Raw genomic sequence first — 22179 nt, 5'->3', positions numbered from 1 at the left:
GGGACTGGAGGGCCCAGAATGAAGTTGGCTGCGTTTGCTCATTATGACCTCGGTTTACTGAGGAGGGAAACGAGCAGAGGGAAGGCAGGATACTCCATCCAAGGCAAGGGAGGGCCTGAGCTGAAAACCCTGTCTTGCTTGAGCCCAGACCAGCCCCCTCCTGCTTTTCACCAAAGCAGGTGACTTTCTCTGGGCTAAGAGGGTAGGCCAGAGAGACAGAGAGAGAGAGAGAGAGAGACAGAGAGAGAGAGACAGAGAGGACTGCCTCCTCCTCCACTGTGTCTTTCTGTTACTCCTCATATCTGTCCTGCAGTCCTAAGGGAGACTTGCTTGTTCCCCACTAGTGTTGGACCCCTCCCCACAGCCTCCCAACCCAACCTTGCCCTTGGCCTCCCCCCAGAGCAGCCTGTTCCTTCCACCCAACCAGAGCCTGTAATCAGTTCCCAGAGCCAAGGCCAGCAGCTGGAGCTGGGGGGAGGGCTTTTGTCCCCCAGCCCATGCCCCACCCTGCTGTCTCTCCTCCCCCAGCCAGCCCTGAGGCTTCCATTGTGGCCCCCAGGGGGTCTCCATCCCCCCCCCAACACCAGCCCTAACCACATTCCTCCCCAGCTCACAGCGGGGGGGGGGGGGGGGGCACAAATTCCCCATCACCCAAATCCAGCAACATACCATTCTTTGCACAGAACTTTATTCATTCAACAAACATTCTGTGCCCTTTCCAGCCCAGCCTCCAGGGAGCCTCCAGGTCAGAAGAGGTGGATCTAGACAGACACCCCAGCCCTAGGGTTGGAGGGAAGTACACTGGCTGGTGAAGAGTGGCATAAGCATTACAAGGAAGCCTACAGGGAGGTGATAGCTGGGGTTTTGAATGATAAATAAGAGTTTTCCAAGGGGTGAAAGTGGCAGAAAAGCCTGCAGGCAGGCGAGGAGTGGGGGTGGGGGGGGCGCGCTTAACCTATGCTAGATGCCTTCTCACAAACTCCAGAAGCTGACTGTATACAGCAAGGCACCAACACCATTTATCTGCCCATTGTACAGGGGATAGAACTGAGACCCCGTAGGGGAGGCAACTTGCCCACCATCCCACAGCAAATAAGACGCAGAACCATGGGTTCCAACACCTGGGTTCTTAACCTCTGTACTCTGAGCCTTCTCACTCTCTCCTCACTGTTCCCTCTGCCAAGAAGGCCTTTCCTTCCCGCAACTGCTGAAAAGCTCCTGTAAGTCTCCAGTGTCATCAATCATGTGACCCTCTGGTCCAGACAGAGGGGCAAACTGAAGCCCCGGGACGATCTGGTACAGTTAGGGTAGACCAGGACCCCAGCGTCTCCTGGACCCTCACATGATCCCAAAAAGTCATACAGGCTCCCCCAGAAAGTCAGTTTCCAGCCAGGGCAAGCTGCTCTTTTCTGTGGCTTCTTCCAGCAAAAGAGGGATGGGGAGGGCAGAAGCCTGAGAGCATATATTTAAAGCTATGCAACGTCTTCACTGAGACAGGAAGCTCAGGGCCAACCCTAAGAGGATAGGAAGATGGGAGGGACTTAAATTTGTTTCCTCAATTCTGGGGGCAATGCATTCATCTTGAAAATCTACACGTTCCTAAGGCTACAGGACTCTTGTTGCCTCACAAGCCAGGGATGGCTCCCCAAATGCAATGTCAGCTGCCCCACGGTGGGGGAGGGGGGAGTCTGTAGAGCAGGAAGCCCAGAGAGGAGCAACTTCCTGCCCCAGGTCACATAGCCAGTCCACAGAGACCAGAACCCAGGGGTATGTGCGCAGGAGATATAAAAATGAAGTGAGTGGGTTTCTCCTTCCAGACAAGCAGAGAATGCTGAGTCTCACACTATGCTACCCCCCGGCCTCCACTCCAGAGTGCATCCAGCTGGGGGCCCAGGGCACTGAATGTTGGCCGGTCGTTCGGGCTGGGGGCCCAGCACAGCTTCATGAGCTCGTGAACCTGAGGGGGCAGGAGGAGACAACAGGATCACATGTGAGCATAACTCCTAGTCACAGCTTTATTTGTTTTTATTTTTTAAAGATTTTATTTATTTATTCATGAGAGACACACACACACAGAGACAGAAACATAGGCAGAGGGAGAAGCAGGCTCCCTGCAAGGAGTCTGATGTGGGACTCGATCCCAGATCTTGGGATCATGTCCTGAGCTGAAGGCAGATGCTCTACCACTGAGCTTCCCAGACGTCCCCTAGTCACAGCTTTAAAATATAGACTCCATCCCCTCCTCTGCTCCAAAGCCTGCCATAGCTCCCTACATGTCTTAGAACAAAATCTCATCCCCTCCCTTACCTCCTTCCATCACCTCCTCTCTTGTTCCCTGCAGCCACATCTGCCCCAATCTCATTATTTAAATGCATCAAAATGGGGATGCCTGGGTGGCTCAGCGGTTTAGTGCCTGCCTTTGGCCCAGGGCATGGTCCCAGAGTTCCAGGATCAAATCCCAGATCGGGCTTCCTGCATGGAGCCTGCTTCTCCCTCTGCCTGTGTCTCTGCCTCTCTTTCTCTGTCCCTCATGAATAAATAAATAAGTAAAAATCTTTAAAAAATATAAACGCATCAAACTCATTCCCACCTCAGGGCCTTTGCACATTTTCTGTCCACCACTGAAAATGCCCTCTCCCACCTTTCCCCAGGGGTGGGCTCCTCTTCCTCCTTCAGGATCACCCCCTCTCAGAGGCCCTCCCTGACCACCACCACACCGCCTCATCTGCCCCTGTTCAACTCTTTCCAAACACTGATAAACACCAGAATGCTCTTGTTAGCCTCTGCTGATTACTAGGAGAACAGGGTAGTATCTGTTCTGTCCCCTGCTGGGTCCCCAGCACCTAGCACAGAGCCTGGCACACAGCACTCAATAAACATCTGTGACCTGGGCAGATAAATTTATTTATTTTTAAAGATTTTATTTATTTATTTATTTATTTATTTATTTATTTATTTATTTGAAAGGGAGCCTGTGCATTGGGGGGAGGAGCATGAGGGAGAAGAGGGAGGGAGAAAGAATCTCAAGCAAACTCCTCACCCAGCGGAGAGCCCAACGTGGGCCTTGATCTCACGACCCTGAGATCATGACCAGAATGGAAACCAAGAGTCAGTCACTTAAATGACTGAGCCACCCGGGCGTCCTTGGGCATTTCACTTTATGAATGACCAACCTCATGTCAGACACTTCCACAAAAGTTGTTACAATAAACCGTAAGAGTCGTTAACATTTATGGAGTGTTGACAGCGTGCTGGACTCTAAGCTGAGCGTTGGGGAAAGGTGGTAACTTGTCTGATCTTCCCCCACACCATAAAGCATTGTTGTTCCCATTTTGGAGATGGGTAAACTGAGGATCTGAAAGAGTTTGCGAGAACAGCAAGGTAGAAGCCAGAATCCTCTTTGGCGTCATGCCCCAGGGCATGCTCTCAATCAAAAGCCATCAGTGGTGGCTGGGGAGACCCAAGGGGCCAGCTGGCTCACCCAGAAAAAATCCAGAGTGGGAAACTGAGGCAAGACCTCCAGTGCTCACCTCACCAGGGCAGGCAGGAGGCGCGGGCAGCCTCTGGCCCTCAGCCAGCAGCTCCAGCAGGCGGCAGAGGGCCGGGACATCTCGCTCACATCCCATCATCCTCAGGAACTCCTGGGGGGTCAGGAGGGAGCACCCTCAGTGGGGGAGAAGCCATCCGTGAAGGAGGGAGAAAGGGCTGCTAGTGATTGGGGAGGGGCAGGGGGCAGCCCTAGGGAAGGGCAGGAGAGAACCACCCGTGGTGGCGAGAGGGGCCATCCCTAAGGGGGGGGCAGGGGTCATCTGTGATGGAGGGGGACTGGGCTGCCTTGTGGTGGGAGTCGGCCTTAGTGAAGAGAGGTCCTCCCCACTATGGAGGGCCTATATGATGCTGGGAACAGGTAACACTGAGGAAAGAGGCACTCGGGTACAAACAGGCCAGGGATTGGCCCAGAAGGGGTTGGGGAGAGGAGGGTCCTGGGGATGCAGGGGTGCCGACTCACGGCTGAGGGGCTGCAACTCTTGTTGCCATAGGTGAAAAGCTCGTACAGGACAACCCCGAAGCTCCAGACGTCCGACTGGCGCGAGAAGATGTTGTCAGAGAGGGACTCTGGGGCGTACCTGTAGGGGACAAGGAATTCTTGGGATGCGAGAGGACGGGAAAGGGGACAGCCTTGGGCTGGGGGAGCCGGTCAGTTGTAGGTGGGGGCTGTAAGAAGGTCGGTCCCAGCTCCGGGGTCAGGGTTTCCCTGCCGGTGGGATGGGGTATTCGCCAACCTTAGGAGGGCCTGGGCGGGGTCAGGGCGGGGCCGGGGTTAGGGGGCGGGGCCATAATCGGGGGGGCGGGGCAGGGGACCAGGGAGAGGGGCGGGGCCGGGGCCCTGGGGGTGGGGCCAGCTCCGAGGGGCGGGGCAGGGTGGGACCAGGCTGTGGGGAAGGACCGTACGCGGAGAGGAAGGCGGGGCTGGGGCGGGGCTAGGGCTGTGAGAGGGGCGGGGCCGGGGCCTGGAGGCGGGGCCAGCTCCGAGGGGCGGGGCAGGGTGGGACCAGGCTGTGGGGAAGGACCGTACGCGGAGAGGAAGGCGGGGCTGGGGCGGGGCTAGGGCTGTGAGAGGGGCGGGGCCGGGGCCTGGAGGCGGGGCCAGCTCCGAGGGGCGGGGCAGGGTGGGACCAGGCTGTGGGGAAGGACCGTACGCGGAGAGGAAGGCGGGGCTGGGGCGGGGCTAGGGCTGTGAGAGGGCCGGGGCCCTGGGGGCGGGGCCAGCTCCGAGGGGCGGGGCAGGGCGGGACCAGGCTGTGGGGAAGGACCGTACGCGGAGAGGAAGGCGGGGCTGGGGCGGGGCTAGGGCTGTGAGAGGGGCGGGGCCGGGGGCCTGGAGGCGGGGCCAGCTCCGAGGGGCCGGGCAGGGTGGGACCAGGCTGTGGGGAAGGACCGTACGCTGGTAGGTGACGGAAGAGGGGCTTAGGGCCGTGGGAGAGGCGGGGCCGGGGCGGCCCCAGGACACTGAAGGCAGAAGGGTCTGGGTAGAGAGAAGTGGGGGCCTGGGCGGGGTCAGGACGGGGCCGCAGCTGTAGGGGCAGGGGCGGGGCCATCACGCTAGGGGGAGGGGTCAGGACTGAGGGAGGGCGGGGCCATGGCGGGCCCGCCAGGGTGGGCGCGAAGTAGCCGCCAGGGTAGTGGGGAGGGGTCCACACCAGAAGATGGGGCTCTGGCCGGGCTCGCGGACTACGTAGTAGTCTTTGTCGAGGGGCAGCAGCTTGGCGAGGCCAAAGTCGGCGATCTTGACGTGCGTCTCGCTCTCCACCAGGATGTTGCGGGCTGCCAGGTCGCGGTGCACGCAGCGGCGGGAGCCCAGGTACTCCATGCCCTGCAATTGAGCAGGAGGTACAGACTCCAGCATAACCCTCAGGGGCCCCAAGCCTGACCTGGAATCCAACCCAAACCCATTCCAGACCCCAAGTCTAACCCTGCCCTGGACCCAGCCTGCCCTCCAGTCTCGATCTTAGCCCTAACTCAACTGCTCCTCCAACCTGACCAAACTTCAACGCTCAGCCTTCCCCGCGACCCCACGCAGATCCCTGCCCAGACTCGGCCCCCTTAGCCCCCCGGTCCCGGGGCGAGCCCCGCACCTTGCAGATCTGCGAGGCGTAGAGGAGCAGGCGGCCGGCGTCGAGGCGCGCGCGGTGCCGCTGCAGGAAGTCGCGCAGGCAGCCGCTGGGCAGGTACTCCATCACCAGCCGCAGGCTCTGGCGGCCTAGGGGAAGCGAGGGGAGGCTGGAGGAGGCACCGCAGGGCCCAACTCTGTCTAGTGCCCCTCCTGATTCTTTCCGTTCAGAGTGCCACCCTGGGGCCCTCCCAGCCTCCCAATGCTTTTTGTAAAATGGGAACATCTATAGTGACACCTATTGCCAATGGCCGTTGAGTAATTTCTACAATATCCATGGATTCATTTAAACCTGATAGTGACCCCATTTTTCAGATGTGGAATTGACTCTCAGAGAGGTTAAATCGCCAGCCCAAGGTCTCCCAGCTACCAAGGGTTTGAGCAGGAATTTGAACCCCAGGTGATCCAAACTTGGATAAACAAGCAAGCCAATAGCCCCTCCTGGTGTTCCCAAACCACTCTAAAATGTTCCTGCAGGAGGACAAGGGTGTGTGATTTGAAGAGCACCCGTTTGGGAAATAGCTCACCTGGGCCATAGCTGACTCCGCGGTACTTGACAATGAAGTCGCTGTGGAGGGCTTTGAGGATCTGGATCTCCCTCTGGAAGTCCCTCTGCTGGTCTGGCCCGCTGTGCTGCAGCTGCTTCACAGCCACTAGGGCGCCCGTGTTGTCACCCAGTGGGTCATAGCGGCACAGTTCCACGCTCCCAAAGTTGCCCTGGGGGACAGGAGGACTGGTATACATGTGCACGGGTGCTTCCCTGCCCACCCCACCCCAGCCCAGCCCACCTCACCTTGCCCAGCTGTGAGATGTACTTGAGGTGTCTCTCCTCAAAAATGGTAGGGTCCTGGTATGCATAGAGCTGGGCACCGTTCCACAGCCCATCGCGGGGTGCCAAGGCACCAGGTGTGGGATCTGAGAGAAGCTCATAATCTGTGGGGCACAGATAGTAAGTGACCCTTATTATTGGGCCCTGGGTCCCCCTCCTAAGCTGACTTGCTATGGGACTTCTTTGAACTGCATGCTTACTTTTTCCGAATATTATGACAGGGCCACTGCAAGCCTAAGGGTATTTTGTGGGGGGCTGGAAAAAGATGCCAGCTGGGCAAAGGCAAACCCCTTCTGTATGCTGTGCAAACTACACATGGTTTTGGAGACAGAAGGCGTTTTCCAGACTCCACTGCTGTGAAGTGTGACACATGATTGAGCTCAGGCTGACAGGGGAGAAGTCCTGGGTTTCTTTCAGGCCTGGCCCATGGAAACCTAGCATGAGACCCTCCACAGCCTCTCTCTTGTCTGCAGAGGATGCAACAGGGACTGAGGACATGGGATGTGGGGAGCCACAAAGGGAGAGGTGCCTGTTGACCTGGACACCCCCATTGAGTGAAAAGTAAATATCCGTCACATTCAGCCTTGAGCTGAGGGGGTCTGTTTGTTACAGCAGCAGTTGAGGCTCATGCTGATTGCTACAGTCACCAACCACTCCAATCCTGCCAAGCACACAGGGCTGGCTCTGCATGCAAATTTCATTTCCCCCCTCTGTGCCTAATATAATATGCCAGCCCTGCCTGCCCTGCTGGGCCCAGTGGGCACCTGAAGTGATGAGGCTGTTCAGGTCACGGATGATGGCACGGAAGGAGGGCCTCTGGCCTGGCTCATAGACCATGCACTGTTGGATCAGGACAGCCAGCTCCATCCACTTCGGAGCAGGTAGCTGCTGCCGTTCCTCATAAAACTGGAGCTTCTGAAGTTGAGAAGCGTGGCTGGTCACTCCCGGTACACCTTCAGGAGCCCCCCCCCCCCCCCCGCCAGACCAGCCCATTTTCCCCAAGCTGGACCTCAGGCCATTCAACCCTTATACCAAATGGGCATTCAAGAGGCCGGTGCTGGTGTTCTGACCTTGGCTGGATCCAGGGTGCTGATGGGCATCGGGATCCCGCTGAACACTTCCCAGACTGTGGCACCAAAACCCCACTTGTCAGCTTCCAAGCCAAGTGTTCGGGCCTCCTGAAGACACTCAGGGGCCACCCAGGGGATCCTGTCAGTGAGCACTGGGGAGTGGGGCTGGGATCAGGATCTGCTCCTCTGCACCATTAGGCCCCTCCATCTCCACCCTTCTGTACGTACTCTCCAGGCTTAGCACAGTGGGGCTGACACCAGGATCACTCAGCTTGATGAAGGGCAGGTTCCCATCGGCCCCCTCCCGAGCCAGGAGTACCTTCCGGGCTGAGACATTGCCATGGGGGAGGCCTTTGTCTTCCTGGGTGGGCCAGGCATAAAGAATACCAGGGTTTGATGAATGAATAGTCTGGCTGGAAAACTACTACACAGCCTTCAAAGCACACCTGGTGCTGCTCAGACCATACTCCTAGACCACCCTCTAGTCTACCGGCAACCTGTATTGCCTCCTCTTGGTCACCCCCTACGCTGACCTGAGTCCCTCCCCTTCTCAAACCCACCCTAAAGGTAATGGGGTGGTAGCCAGAGGTCCTGAGCCTAGTGCTCAAGGCCCTTTGAGATACTTGCTCACTCTTCTATGACATTCTCTCTTCCACACCCCTACCCTGGTCTCCTGTCAGCTGAACTGCCAGATGCATCCCAGGACATGCAACACATCTAAGCAGCAGTCCTTTGCCTAGGCTGTGTCCTCAACCTGACAGACCCTTCTTATTTTCTCCTCTTGAAGCTTCTGTTCAACCTTTGAGGCCCAGCTCCCATATTTCCTCTCCTGGAAAGCCTTCCCCATGCCTGACCTCATTGCTCACTACTCCCCTGAAATCCACCAATGACCAGCCGTCCCCTTCTCCTGCACCCTACATCTTTGAGCATGTACATATGCTGTTCCCTCAGTCTAAGATGCCTTCCCCTTGCATTCCTGCCAAACTCTTATCCATACCACAGAGCCCACTCACTCTCAATTTCCCCTCCATTCTGTGCAGTGAAGGAGCACTCACCAGGTAGTTGAGGGCATATGCCAGCTGTTTTATCACCTGCAGCTTCCAGCTGGCTGGCACCAGGTGGCCAGACTTGCGCAGGTATGTGTCCAGCGCTCCCAGGTGTACAAATTCCTGCACCATGATACCTGGTGGCAGCGAGGTGGGGGAGGAGGCAGGGCTGGGAGGCAGGACTACATTTGTCTTGAACAGGCCCTGCTCCACTCCACCCTCAGGGCAGGGGGGGCCTGGTACTCTCAGTTGTGACTGTTCCCTCATCCTTACCTTACTCACTTCTCCTCCCCCTCCTCACCTCTCATATGGGAACTATTGGCCAGAAATCCCAGGAAGGCCCTAAACTCTCTTCGCATCTCACTTCCAGCCCTTTGCATGTTCTCTCAGGAACATCCCTCCTCCTCCTCTTCTCTAATTCCTACTTATCTTTGCCTTCTCTGCTTAGAACTTGTCTTTGCCTACCCAGGATCGTTGCCTAACCTCCAAGCTGGGCTAGTGGCCTCCGACCACCTGCAGTGCCCTGTGCTGCCCCATCACACATGATCATTTATCACCCTCCCCAGCCTGTCATATTCCACGCTGTGTGTCCAGCTTCTGGCACATCCTGGGCAACGATAAATAGCTGCTGAACTGATCTGGTGGCACTGAACCTTGGAAAGGTAACTTGGCCCTTGCAAAGCTGTAGACAGGCTATACTGTGAGGTGAGGAACCCAGGCTTGTCTGACTTGAGATCATTTTGAGGGACTGGGTATTGGTGGAAGCCTAGAGCTGCTTCCCCAAGAGTAACCAGTGAAGGGCACAGGTCCAGGGTGATGGACCCTGGGGGACACAGGGCCCCAGCTAGGGCAGGCTCTGGATCTGTATTGCTAATGCTGCCATAGAGGGTCTCAGTGAGGAAGGGCCAGGGTCAGGGCGAGGGTAGTCTCTCACTGTCTCCAGCCATGCACACGCCATGGAGCAACACGAGATGCTGGTATGACACTTGGCTCATCAAACTCGCTGCTTCCAGAAATGACTGAGGAGAGGAGAAGGGGGAGAAAAGGTCCACGGGTTCCTCCCACTCTAAGATTAAACCAAGCATTCCAAACTTGCTGCTCACAAATCTGCCTCTGGGGACACCTCACCACAAGTCTTTGACCTTGGAGTCCACCACTCGTATACACAGGACTCTGAATCATGATTTTCGAATGAAGTCCCCATTGTAACTACTTTGGGTCTCTTACACAGAAAGGGGAGATTTGAGGTTCAAGGAGGGCTCTTCTTAGGATGGCCCAGCCCCTGCTGGTGCTCTAGCATCACTTCCCTCTTCTCCTTGGCTCACTCCTCTCCAGCCCACTGGCCCTCCTTCACTTTTTTTTAAAGTTTTATTTATTTAAGTAATCTCTGCACCCACTGTGGGGCTTGAACTCATAACCCTGAGATCAAGAGGCACATGCTCAGGCACCTGGGTGGCTCAGTGGTTGAGTGTCGCCTTTGGCTTGGGTTGTGATCCCAGGGTCCTGGGATCAAGTCCTGCACCAGGCTCCCCATGGGGAGCCTGCTTCTCCTTCTGCCTATGTCTCTGCTTCTCTCTGTGTTTCTCTCATGAATAAATAAATAAAATCTTAAAAAAAAAAAAAAAAAAGAATCACATGCTCTTTCAACTGAGCCAGCCAGACAACCCCTCCTCACTGTTCCTTAAACAGGACCTTTGCGCTGGCTATTTCTTCTGTTTGGTGTACTCTTTCTTTTTTTTTTTTTTTAATTTTTATTTATTTATGATAGTCACAGAGAGAGAGAGAGAGAGGCAGAGACACAGGCAGAGGGAGAAGCAGGCTCCAAGCACCGGGAGCCCGATGTGGGATTCGATCCCGGGTCTCCAGGATCGCGCCCTGGGCCAAAGGCAGGCGCCAAACCGCTGCGCCACCCAGGGATCCCCTGGTGTACTCTTTCTGTTTGCATCTAAATTCCCTGATTCTTTTGCATGTCATGGTTTGGAAAAACTAGAGCTCCATTTCTGTTGTTTTAAGACCTGTGTGTTTTTAAACTTCTCTAAATCCACAACAGTCCTGACCCCAAAGTCCTGGTCCCCATCACACTCACCTCCATGCAGTTTTTGTGCTTGGCATCCATCACTTTGAGCAACACCTCTGTCTCCCGGGCCTCCCCATCCACGACCTCATGGCGACAACCCCGGTAGATCTTGGTGAAGGACCCATGACCCAGGTTCTCATGCTGGAGGGTGAGGGAGCAACGGGAGAGGCTGGTAAGGGGGTTCCTGGTGGGACCCTGGCCCCCAGCCCTGGCTCCATTTTTCAGATAATGAAACAGGCACAAGAAGGCTATGTCACATGCTTGAGGCCATACAGCAGAGATATAAATAGGATGAGATGTAGATCCAGGATTTGGATCCCAACTGAGGTCCCTCCTCTATTTCCTGAGGCCACTTACCCACTCCAGGCTGTCAGCAGGGATCTTGTGAAATGTCATCTGACTGAGCTGGCATTGGGATTGCGGCTGAACAGGGGATGATGTGGGTGGGCTGCAACCCCTCCGCACCACAATCAGGTTGGACTTTTCTATGGGGAGTGGATGGAGGGAGAAAAACAGAGGTCAGAGGTGGAAGGTCCCCTAAGTTTTGCTCACTCCCTGCCTTAATTTGGGGTCTCCCCGAGAAGCCAAAGGTGTACCCTGAGGTGAGGACTCCAGGGTACACAGTTTATTTTTGAAGGAGGCTCCAGGAAGCCCCAATGGGGGTGAGTCACCAATAAGCAGGCAACCCTGTGGGTAACCTCAGTCCTGCTAGAGATTCTGGAAGACTCTGAAGAACTCACACCTTGGAGTTGTCTCACCCAAAGAGCTCGTCTGAGAATGAAATTCACTCAGGGACGAGTCAAGAGATGTAGAAAGACTAAGTGCCAGTGACATCTCTCTGATCCGGTCAGCTGCAACTGGATCTCATCGTGCCTGAAGATAGCATCCATTCCACAAGCCAATAATCACCTTTTCTTCCCTAACCCATCTTGACCTGCAATCTCTGCCACTTGCCACACAAGGCAGGACCCCAGATTGCTTGTTCAGCTCAGCGGAAGGGGCGGGCTCACCTTTGGGTCTGGGGGTGCAGCAGAAGGTGAGGTTCAGTGCAGCTCCGTCCATGTGCAGCCCGCCATCCCAGCAAGCTGTCAAGAGTTCTCGAAGGCTGCTGTGGGGACGGCCAAGCCCAGCCAGGGAGAAGGTTCCCGTGGGGTCACACCGGATTAGGCAGCCCTTGTAATCAGGACCCAAGGGGGTCTGCAAGGAGGAGTGGTCCTTGAGTGGAAGTGGGTAGTACCTTCCCTTCACCCCATGTTCATCGAGCACCATAAGCTCATTCCAATCTCCAAGCCTTTACATATGCTGTTCCCTCCACTGGGAATACTTTTACCCTTCCCTTCCTCAAGGAGCGAATATTAATTCATCTTGCAGGACTCAGCTCAAATGTCATCTCCTTCAGAAAGCCCTCCCTGGCCACCTGGCTCCTAGTGGTGGACTGACCTGGACACAGACAGTGAGAAGGAAGCTGTCAAAATCTTGGGGACTGCGGCGGAGAACGTAAGAGCCAGGAAGTGAGCCTCCAGTCTTGAGCTTGTTGATGGCAAAATCCAGCCTGTGGAGATAGGTGAGAGGAAGAGACAGAGACAGAGAGATAGAGGCAGAGAAACCCAAGCTAGACTTGGGTTCTAATCCTGATCCCTCTGAAGCCTGGGGACCCTTACCAGCTAACATTCCCTGTCTTCTTCCTATTTTTATTTACTTTTAAAAAAGATTTTATTCATTTATTCATGAGAGACACACAGAGAGAGAAAGAGGCAGAGACACAGGCAGAGGGAGAAGCAGGCTCCATGCCGGGAGCCTGACATGGGACGATCCCAGGACTCCAGGATCACGCCCTGACAGGCGGCAAACCGCTGAGCCACCCAGGGATCCCATTTATTTATTTATTTTATTTATTTATTTATTTATTTATTTATTTATTTATTATTAAATTTTTATTTATTTATTCATGGCGGAGAGAAAGAGAGGCAGAGGGAGAAGCAGGCTCCACACAAGGAGCCTGATGTGGGACTTGATCCTGCGACCCTGGGATCATGCCCTGAGCAGAGGACAGATGCTCAACCACTGAGCCACCCAGGCGCTCCTCCTTCCTATTTTTAAAATGAGCCAAAAGTCACGGCTTCTACTAGGGGATTAAAGAAGACGCTGCAGGTGGAACCTCGGTGCCATCATATCCCCAAGACTGGCCCTGCAGCCCTGAGGAATCAGAGAGGGAAGCTGCTGGCCTGGCAGCGGAAAGGAAAGCCTAGTCTCCTCGAGCGCCAACCATGTACCAGGCGCTGTTCCAGCACTCGACCCTTGTGCAAGGCCCCTGGGAGGGCGGGACACTGAGGCCCCAGAAGGGGCATGGTCAAGATTGGAACCCAGTTCTGGCCACCGAGGGCAGGCACGGGGCGGTGGGGGGCAGACCCTTACGTGATGGGGCCGTGGCACTGCTCGGCCACCTCCTCCAGCAGCCGCGGCGGCGCAACCTCCTTGCAGAAGAAGTGCCTGGAGTCCGAGGTCAGCCGGAAGTATCCGTCGACGAGCGCTACGAAGGACAATGCGGCAGGCAGCCCCGGGAACTCGGCCTCCTGTGAGGATCCGCGTCAGCGCCGCTGCGGCCCGAAGGCGACGGTCCCACGTCCCCGCGGTCGGCATAAGGCGGGCGGGGAGAGGAGCCAGCACCCACCAGGATCTGGTTGTCCGTCCTGGTGACGGTGACCAGGCGGTGCTCCCCAGCCGGGCCAGCACGCGGAGCCTGCTTGATGCTGATGTCCACAATTTCTGGAAAGTCGCAGAAGGGCTGGAGGGCCTGGGAATGAGGGGGAGGGCTGAAGCTGGCGGCCCCTTCCCTCCGAGCCCCCAGTCCCTCCTCGAAGCCTGGACCACACCATCCCACGCCATAAGCCCGGTCCCTCTCGGCCTCGCCCCTGCCAAACCCCGCCCCCTTCTGTCAATGCAGCCCTTCTCAACACCCCCCCCCCCCCCCCCCCCCGGCAGCGCATCCCCAGTTCTCCCACCGCACCCCTGCTAAAGAGAGAGAAAGAGCAGAGACACAGGCAAAGGAAGAAGCAGACTCCATGCAGGGAGCCCGACGCGGGACTCGATCCGGGACTCCAGGATCACGCCCTGAGCGGAAGGCAGGGGCCAAACCGCTGAGCCACCCAGGGATCCCCTTTACACACACAGGCCACCTCCATCGGCCGGCAGGTGCCCTCGCTGAGCCCCTCCCTCTCTTAGCTCCACTCCACCTCCAGGCGGGAGCCCCGCCCCCACTCAGCCCGACTCCTCCCCCGACCTTCAGTTGGCCCCGCCCAAGCCCCGCCCGCCCCATTCCCTCTAGGCCCCTCCCGTTACCCCTTCCCGCCCCCGCCTCGCTCAGCCCCGCCCAGCGGCCGCCCACACCTCCTGTCCTCCGGGACTCCAGGCGATGCCGAGGTCACCGGCCACTCGGAGCAGCCCCTGCGCATCCTGACCACCAGCAGCCCCGGGGAAGCTCACGAGGAAGGTCTCGACAGCCCTGGCCGGGTCGAGCCTCTCCAGGTCCATGATGTACTTGGCCATGAGCGAGTGCCGGTCAGCCTGGCAGGCGGTCACGCGGCGCAGGGCCCGGCGCACCGTCCTCCGGATGCGCTTCCGCGTCACGAAGCTCAGGCCCTGGATCAGGTCGCGCAGGTCGGGGGGCAGGCAGACCTTGTAGCTACGAGTGGGGGTAGCGGGTCCTCACTGTGGGGAGGGATCTCCACAGGTATGAACGGGGACACACACACAAACCCGAATTTTAGTTGGGCTGAAGTGTGGCCTCAGTTGGGGGGCACGGAGACAATGACACACATGGGGGAAGGACCTCGGGGTGGGGGCACGGCCATTGGGGTCTACAAGATAGACGGACACACACACAGGCCTTTAGCTGCGGGAGGGAGGCATGGACTAGGGTTGGGTTGGTGGGGTCCTGGGTCACATGGACACACTGCAGGCTTGTAGGTGAGGAGCTTCATGGGAGCCCGGACTCTAGGGATGCCCTGGTGGAGCCACGTTTGCTCACCCCCAGGTAAATGCCGGTAATCACTGGCTGGAAGCCCTCACCTGACAGTCTTCAGCAGCTCCTCCGGCTGCTGAGCCTGCTCGCGGGCCATCCGGGCCAAGTCCAGCACCGCCAGGCTGAGACATTCACCTTGCTCCTTGAGACTGAGGCCCACGGGGAGGCGGCCGCTCACCAGGTCATTTCGGTGCTGGGGGCCGGTCACAACCCTACCGTGAGCTCTGATGTTGCCCTACAGACCCCCCACCCTTGGGCTGATCCCCAGCCCTGAGCTGCCACAGACAGGGTCAGCCAAGGCCACCCAGCTGCGTGCCCTGATGCTGCCCTGTGGATCCCACTCCCTGGCTAAGACCCAGACAGACCCCTACCTGGGCAAAGAGGTGCTCCAGGACTGGCAGGTCAAGGATGGCACTGGCCAAGTCCTTTCGTAGCCCGAAGCGGTGGCACTTCTCTAGCCCAAACCAGTTGGGGAAGTAAAAGCTGTTGGGGAAGAGGAGAACCTGGAGTAGGGGTATGGAGGGGTGGAAGACCGTGCCAAGACTTCACAGAACCCAAGTTGTGCCACTGACTTGCTATGTTACCTTGGGTAAGCAACGCACACTCTGACCTCAGTTCTTCACCTGTGATCACATCCTCCCTAGGGCACCCATCGGGAAGTGCAGGGAGATGACAATGTTGTAGGATGGTGGTTGTTTTAAACTCCCCTTGCCCTCAACAAAAGGCATCCCCTCTTGGTAACATTTAGCCCATGCCTGTGGGAGTAGGGGCGATGTGCTTCCTACCGGAGCCTGTAGACCAGGACTTGGGTGCCCGAGTCCTCCACGGAGAAGATGTGGCTCGGGGGGAACCAGCAGGACAGGTCCTCGGTGGCCAGAGCAAAGAGGGAGTGGTACACAGGCAGGATGCCTGAAGGGATGCCTGCATCAGCACCCTCCTAAGTCTCCCCATCTGTCCCTTGCAGGGCTGCCATGGTTATGCAACCCCCATGCAGCCCTACAGGGCTCTTTCTCACCTTTGGTTCTCACACTATGACCCACCCCGGCTCACACACACTCCAGGCCTCCCATTGCCCTTAGTAGAGAATCCACACACAACATGCTTCCTGGGGCTCCCTGCCTCTCTCCCTAGAGTGCTCCTTCCACTCTATACTTTACCTCAAGGAGTCACCAACTATTTCCCCTCATGCGCCTCAAGTCTTTGCACAGCCTTTCCCTCAGCACCTTCCTCCATTTACAAAATCTTATTCATCCCTCAAAGCCCCAGCTCCAGTGCTGACTCCACTTGAATGCTATTCCAGCTCCCAGTCTGGACCTCCCACAGCCCTACCCCCTTCTTTGGCCCAGCCTTCCAGGGACCCACTCACCACTGGCCTTAGCAGCCCAGACACAGAGCTCTTCAGCTGAATGGTCCCCAAAGGAGAAGGATAGGCGCTGTGGGGGTCCAGGGCCCCGAGGGGGCAGCAGCACGTGCAGGGCACCAGCCTCTGAAGACGAGAGGCTGCAGGAACGCTGGGGGATCAGGGGCGTCTCCTCGCTTGGAGGTGCCATAGGTGTAGCCTGTGTGGACACAGAGAGAAGCATCCACTCAGTTCCAGCCAGAGAGACCACAAAGCTTCTAGGGGTGTGGGGGGCAGAGATGCTGCAGGGTGAGGTAATGTTGAAGCTGGTGAAACAGGGAGGAGAGAAGAACAGAGACATACAGAAAGAAAATGAGATAGAGAAAGAGAGAGACAGTGTTGCTGAGTGTGAAAGGTGGGTGAGGAGCCAAAAGTCCCCAGATAAGGGAGATAAGGGTATGCTGGGGAACCTTTTTTTTTTTTTTTTTTTTTTTAGATTTTATCTATTTATTTATGAGAAACAGAGAGAGAGTCAGAGACACAGGCAGAGGGACAAGCAGGCTCCCTGCAGGGAGCCTGATGTGGGACTTGACCCCAGGACCCCAGGATCACAACCTGAGCCAAAGGCAGATGTTCAACTACTGAGCCACCCAGGTGCCCCCCCCCCAATTATTTCTTCTTCTTCTTCTTCTTCTTCTTCTTCTTCTTCTTCTTCTTCTTCTTCTTCTTCTCCTTCTTCTTCTTCTTCTTCTTTCTTCTCCTCCTCCTCCTCTTCCTCCTCCTCTTCGTATGGTTAACGCACATAATTTGTGCATATTCTTGTCAGTGTCCAGGGCAGACATCTCCAGTCAATTTGCAGCCTCCTCATATTCCTTACTGCAAAGCCCCTGCCCCGGGCAGGCATGAGCAATCAACCACAGATGTGCAGATTTGCCAACCAGGAAGCCAGTGGATGCTGGTTTGTGTATATGGGGGTTTAAGGGGATGCGGTGGCCCATCACTTCCTGCGGGTGTAGGAAACTCAAGCTCTTCTGGGGCTGGAGCTAGAAGCTTTTGCAGCTGATGTAATGTATGCCTTGCAGCGTGCATCAGATGCAGACTGATGACTCGTTCAAGAGGGACCTCTGGGGATCCCTGGGTGGCGCAGTGGTGTGGCGCCTGCCTTTGGCCCAGGGCGCGATCCTGGAGACCCGGGATCGAATCCCACGTTGGGCTCCAGGTGCACGGAGCCTGCTTCTCCCTCTGCCTGTGTCTCTGCCTCTCTCTCTCTTTCTCTCTCTCTGTGTGTGACTATCATAAATAAAAATTAAAAAAAAAAAAACAACAAGAGGGACCTCTGTGTCTTATCTACCCACCATCACCAACTCTGTCCCCTTTACCACTCCCACTGTTTAGACCCCTGTAGCAAGCAGCCTTCTCTGCAATGGACCCAGGAGGAAACTGCCCCTCACTCTTTATTCCCAGACTACTGGCTAGGCAGAGGAAAGGATGGGCTTTGAACCCAGCAGGGAAAGGTGTGTAGTAGATGGACAAGACCCACTTACATTGACTTGAATAAAAAAGATATGACTTCAGCCCAGGGTGTGATCCTTGAAACCTGGGATTGGGTCCCACCTCAGGCTCGTTGCATGGAGCCTGCTTCTCCCTCTGCCTGTGTCTCTGCCTCTCTCTCTCTGTATCTCTCATAAATAAATAAATCTTAAAAAAAAAAAGATACAGAGAAAATATTGGGCAAAAAAAAACATGTTCCAGGGGTGCCTGGGTGGTTCACTCAGTTAAACATCTGCCCTTGACACAGGTCATGATTCCAAGGTCCTGGGATCAAGCCCCGCATTGGGCTCCTGCTTCTCCCTTTCTCTGCCCCTCTGCCCTGCTCATGCTCTCTCTCTCTCTCTCTCACTCTCTCTCTCTCTCACACACACACACACACTTGCTCATTCTCTCTCAAATAAATAAAAATCTTAAAAAACAAAACAAAACAGGGTAGCCTGGATGGCTCAGCGGTTTGGCGCTGCCTTCAGCCCGGGGCGTGATCCTGGAGTCCTGGGATCCTAACCCAGGTCGGGCTCCCTGCATGGAGCCTGTTTCTCCCTCTGCCTCTCTCTCTCTCTCTCTCTCTCTGTCTTTCATGAATAAATAAATAAAATCTTAAAAAAAAAAAAAAACAGACAAAAACCATTTTCCAGAATAATAGTAGGAAGTGGGGGAGGGGACAGCATTAATGAGGTTTTAGCACATCCAGCCTATAAGCCTGGAGCTGGGATAGGTGAAGACCCTAGGCTCTGAGTTTCAAATCCTTACCCCACCATATTCAAGCTTTGTGACCCTGGCAGGGCTCCCACTTCTGGGACTCCACTTTATCAGCTGTAAAATGAGCTGCCCCACCTGCCTCGGTTTGCTGAGCTGAGCCCAAGGTGTCAACATTTTTAATCCTCACTAACTGGGGCAGCCCAGGTGGCTCAGTGGTTTAATGATGTCTTCAGCCCGGGGTATGATCCTGGAGACCGAGGATCGAGTCCCACATCGGGCTTCCTGCATGGAGCCTGCTTCTCCCTCTGCCTGTGTCTCTGCCTGTGTCTCTGCCTCTCTCTCGCTCTCTCTGAATTAATAAATAAATAAATCTTTAAAAAAAAAATATCCTCACTAACTGGCACAATCCTTGGCAACATGCCTAGCAAGCCCTTGACAAATGTCAGCTAAACAGGAAAGTCCCTTGACACAGTGGTTTGGTGGTTCCTATGAGGGGAGGGAGGGTATGAGGGAAAGAGGAAATTTCCCCTGGGGGCACCCCAATTTACCAGACCAGGAATTGGAACATTCCCAGTCCTAGGAGCTGTGGGGCCCCTGTCACTCCCCACAGAGGTGATCACCGTCCTATTTCTAATAGTCAACTTAACCATGGTCTTTGCACTTTGATGTAAATGGAATCACACTGTGTGTGGTTTTTTGTTTAAAATAAAGATATGTATATTATTTTAAATATTGAAGGTTAAAAAAAGAAAAAGCCAGAGGGGGTGTTTGGGACACAGAAAAAATGTCCGTTTCAACACCCAAAGTCCCATCCCCTACCGTTGGTTGGTCACTCTATGTTCTGGCCTGGGTCCTGGGAAGGTGGAGGCTGGGAACTGTGTCCCCAGGTATCAGGAGCTCCAGGCCCAAAACACAGAATCATTCAGGCCCAGGGAGCTGGGGATTTCAGGTCTCATTTCATGCAGAAAAAGCCGAGGCCCGGATCGAAGGGCACTTTGTTGGAAGCCACAGGGCCAACCCTCCCAGCTCTTGTCTGTCTGTCTGGCAGCTTTCCTCCGAGGCCTTGCCTTTGTCCCCAGCCACCGCCATTCACACACTCCCCCACCCCCACCCCAGAGCCATGTGGCCCCGCCAGCTCTTACCTGGCAGCTGGGACCCCTGGGCCAAGGACAGGAGGGCAGAGCCAGGAGGCGGGAGGCGGCAGGAGGAAAGTCCCAGTCGGCTCCTTCCTGTGTGGGCCCCTTGGCTTCCTGAGCTGCTGTCACTTACCGAAAGTCATGGCCCAAGTGGGGGGATGGGGACTAGGAGGCGAGAGGGCCCAGCCGCGTGGGAGAGGCAGAAAGTTCCAGAAGCCTCCACAGCAGTGGCCCTCTTCAGACAGGGTGCTGGAAAACCTGGACCTAAGGGGAGGAGTGACAGCACAGAGAAGGGCCCCGGTCAAGAGGGGTTTTCAGTAGGCTTCAGACTCACTCATGGGTGGCCCTGGCAATGTCCCAGCTCCTTGGGCCTCAGTTTACCTATCTGTGGCATGTCTGGGTTGGGCATCTAGCAGAACTAATTCTCCAACCCAGAGAAGGAAACTGGGCTGAATCTACCCACGAAGGAGGCAGGAAAGTTGCCCCAGACAAAGGTCAAATTTTTCTTCAGGGTGTTCTCCCATGAGACCCTAGGAGGAATAACAGGCCCCTCTTGTGCACCATGCCCTCTACCTAGAAACAGTGCACACCAGGCAGACCAGGCCTGCCTTCAGGCTTCAGGCTCACCTCACCTTCTGGTCTGTCAGGAAGACAATCACTAATTATGGATAACAAAGAAAAGCAGGGTGATGGGACAGGCACAGGCTGGGGCTCAGGGGTGGGTGTGTGTGTGGCAATGGGGAGATCTCTGTGCAGAGGTCATGATTAATTGAGCTGTGATCTGAAGCAGGACAAGGAAAGAACTCTCCTAGTGGAGGGCACCGCAAGTGCAAAGGCCCTGAGGCAGAGTGACATGAGCAGTTTGAGCAGAGACGAGGTGGAAATGGCAGGAAGAGGTAAGAAGCCAGAGTGGAGGGGCAAGGGTCAGGTCTGACTGACCATTTAACACCCCTGACTTTGTCATGAGTGGAGGAGGCAGGAGGCTTGGGCACCATCCTGGTGAGACCTGACCCAGGGTCCTTAGCCCAGAAAGTAGAGTTTGGCGGATAGATTTTAGAGGGCTCTCTTACCTCTCTAATATCATCACATGTCCTGTCATGAAAATGACTTTGGTACATATGCATTTTGTCAACCTTAGTTCAATCACCTACAGACACTTATCGGGCACCTCCTGTGTGTAGAACTTTGGGAAATACATCAGGAGACAGAGCAGACCCAGTCTCGGCCTGGTGGAGCTGACAGTCTAGTGGGGGAGATGATATTGAACTAATACTGAGGCCTGGCTGCCTCAGTTGGAAGAGCATGTGACTCTGGATCTCCAGGTCGTGAGTTCGAGTCCCATGCTGGGTGTAGAAATCACTTAAAAAAATAAACTTAAAAAAAAAAAAACCATCCAGGGTGCCTGGGTGGTTCACACCCTTAAGTGTCTCTGCCTTTGGCTCAGGTCATGATCCTAGAATTCTGGGATCGAGCCCCACATCAGGCTGCCTTGCTCAGTGGGGACTCAGGTTCTCCCTCTGCTCCTCACCTGGCTAGTGCTCACTCTCTCTTGCTCTCTCTCTCTCCCAAATAAATAAATAAAATCTTAAAAAACAAACAAACCCAATAATTAATTGTTTTAGTGGCCCTCGGGGCCAGGCTGCTAGAGTCTTCCTGGAGGAAATGACTGATTATACTGAAATCCAAGGACAAGTAAGATTAGCCAAAGAGTGATCTGGAGGTGTGAAGTGTTCATGCAGAGGGAAGAGCCCAGGCAAATGTTAGGCGACTGGATCAGATCACAGTGTTTCTGAGAAGGGCAGGGTGTCAGGGACTTGCTTAGAAGCATCAGTGGGGCCTTGTGGGTGGAGGGAGGAATATGAGTGTGACCTTGGTGCAATGGGAGATACAGCAGACTAGTGGCAGGAAATGCTGCATGGGGACTTTGCTGTAGTATTTTTCTTTTACTTCCTGGGTGGCTTCAGCAGAGAAGAATGAAAGGTACTCCCATCCCTGGCCCTGAGATGGAGGCTCAGCCCTCAGGAAGGACAATGACTTTCTAGGCTCCTGACAACTCCAGTGTGATAGTGACTGTGGTATTTCGAGAATGAGCAGGAAGGGAACAGGGTTAGGACAAAGGTGACACCCTCAGCTCCAGAGAGGAGTATGAGAAGGCTCCATCAGGAAGTTTCAGGGAGGTAGAGCCCAGAAAATTTGCTCAAAGACAAATTGGAAACTTTAGTGATGTAAATATCCCAAATTTTCTGCTGGCAAGAAGCCCAAAATGCAGTCAAAGAATAAACAAATGAAACTAGAAACAAATGTGAACTCATATCGTAGATCAAATATCTTTATTACACAAGCACCTTCTAGAAAACAGTAAAAAAAATCCCATTAACTTAGCAGGATATGAACCCAGAAATCACAGAAAATGAAATACAAATAATTCTTAAGCCCAGAAAGAGGGGCACCTGGGTGGCAAAGTCATTTAAGGGTTGGACTCTTAGTTTCAGCTCAGGTCATGATCTCAGGGTTGTGAGATCAAGCCCTGTGTCGGGCTCCATACTCAGCATGGAGTCTGCTTGGATTCTCTCTCCTCGCCCCCCCCCCAAATAAATAAATAAATCTGTTTTTTTTTTTAAGATTTTATTTATTCATAGAGACACAAAGAGAGAGAAAGAGAGAGAGAGAGAGAAAGAGAGAGAGGCAGAGACACAGGCAGAGGGAGAAGCAGGCTCCATGCAGGGAGCCTGATGTGGGA

The 22179-nt window shown here is 55.1% G+C and overlaps 1 protein-coding gene across 2 annotated transcripts; it reads right to left on the bottom strand.

Annotated features, from left to right (window-relative positions):
- Positions 1-671: 671 nt before the first annotated feature.
- On the bottom strand, positions 672-19703 carry JAK3 (Janus kinase 3). Of its 2 annotated transcripts, none has more exons than XM_025989780.2 (24): positions 19446-19703; positions 16081-16273; positions 15500-15623; positions 15086-15197; positions 14762-14907; positions 14081-14375; positions 13365-13487; positions 13109-13266; positions 12134-12245; positions 11704-11890; positions 11051-11178; positions 10703-10834; positions 9551-9635; positions 8626-8753; positions 7799-7931; positions 7571-7722; positions 7265-7415; positions 6465-6604; positions 6199-6388; positions 5637-5761; positions 5202-5374; positions 4010-4127; positions 3531-3641; positions 672-1957 (listed from the first exon to the last, which is right to left on the bottom strand). In XM_025989780.2, the coding sequence occupies exons 2-24, from the start codon at positions 16262-16264 to the stop codon at positions 1844-1846; spliced, it is 3321 nt and encodes a 1106-aa protein (XP_025845565.2). In that variant the 5' UTR covers positions 16265-16273; positions 19446-19703; the 3' UTR covers positions 672-1843. The 2 variants fall into 2 exon arrangements, with proteins under 2 accessions (XP_025845565.2, XP_072577355.1); XM_072721254.1 differs by having other exon boundaries at positions 14081-14332; positions 19446-19591.
- Between the last annotated feature and the right edge of the window lie 2476 nt (positions 19704-22179).

The sequence above is a fragment of the Vulpes vulpes genome, chromosome 9 (assembly GCF_048418805.1).
Source record: "Vulpes vulpes isolate BD-2025 chromosome 9, VulVul3, whole genome shotgun sequence".
Taxonomy (NCBI): domain Eukaryota; kingdom Metazoa; phylum Chordata; class Mammalia; order Carnivora; family Canidae; genus Vulpes; species Vulpes vulpes.
Note: the sequence above shows the minus strand (reverse complement) of the source record. Positions and strands in the feature narration are given on the sequence as shown.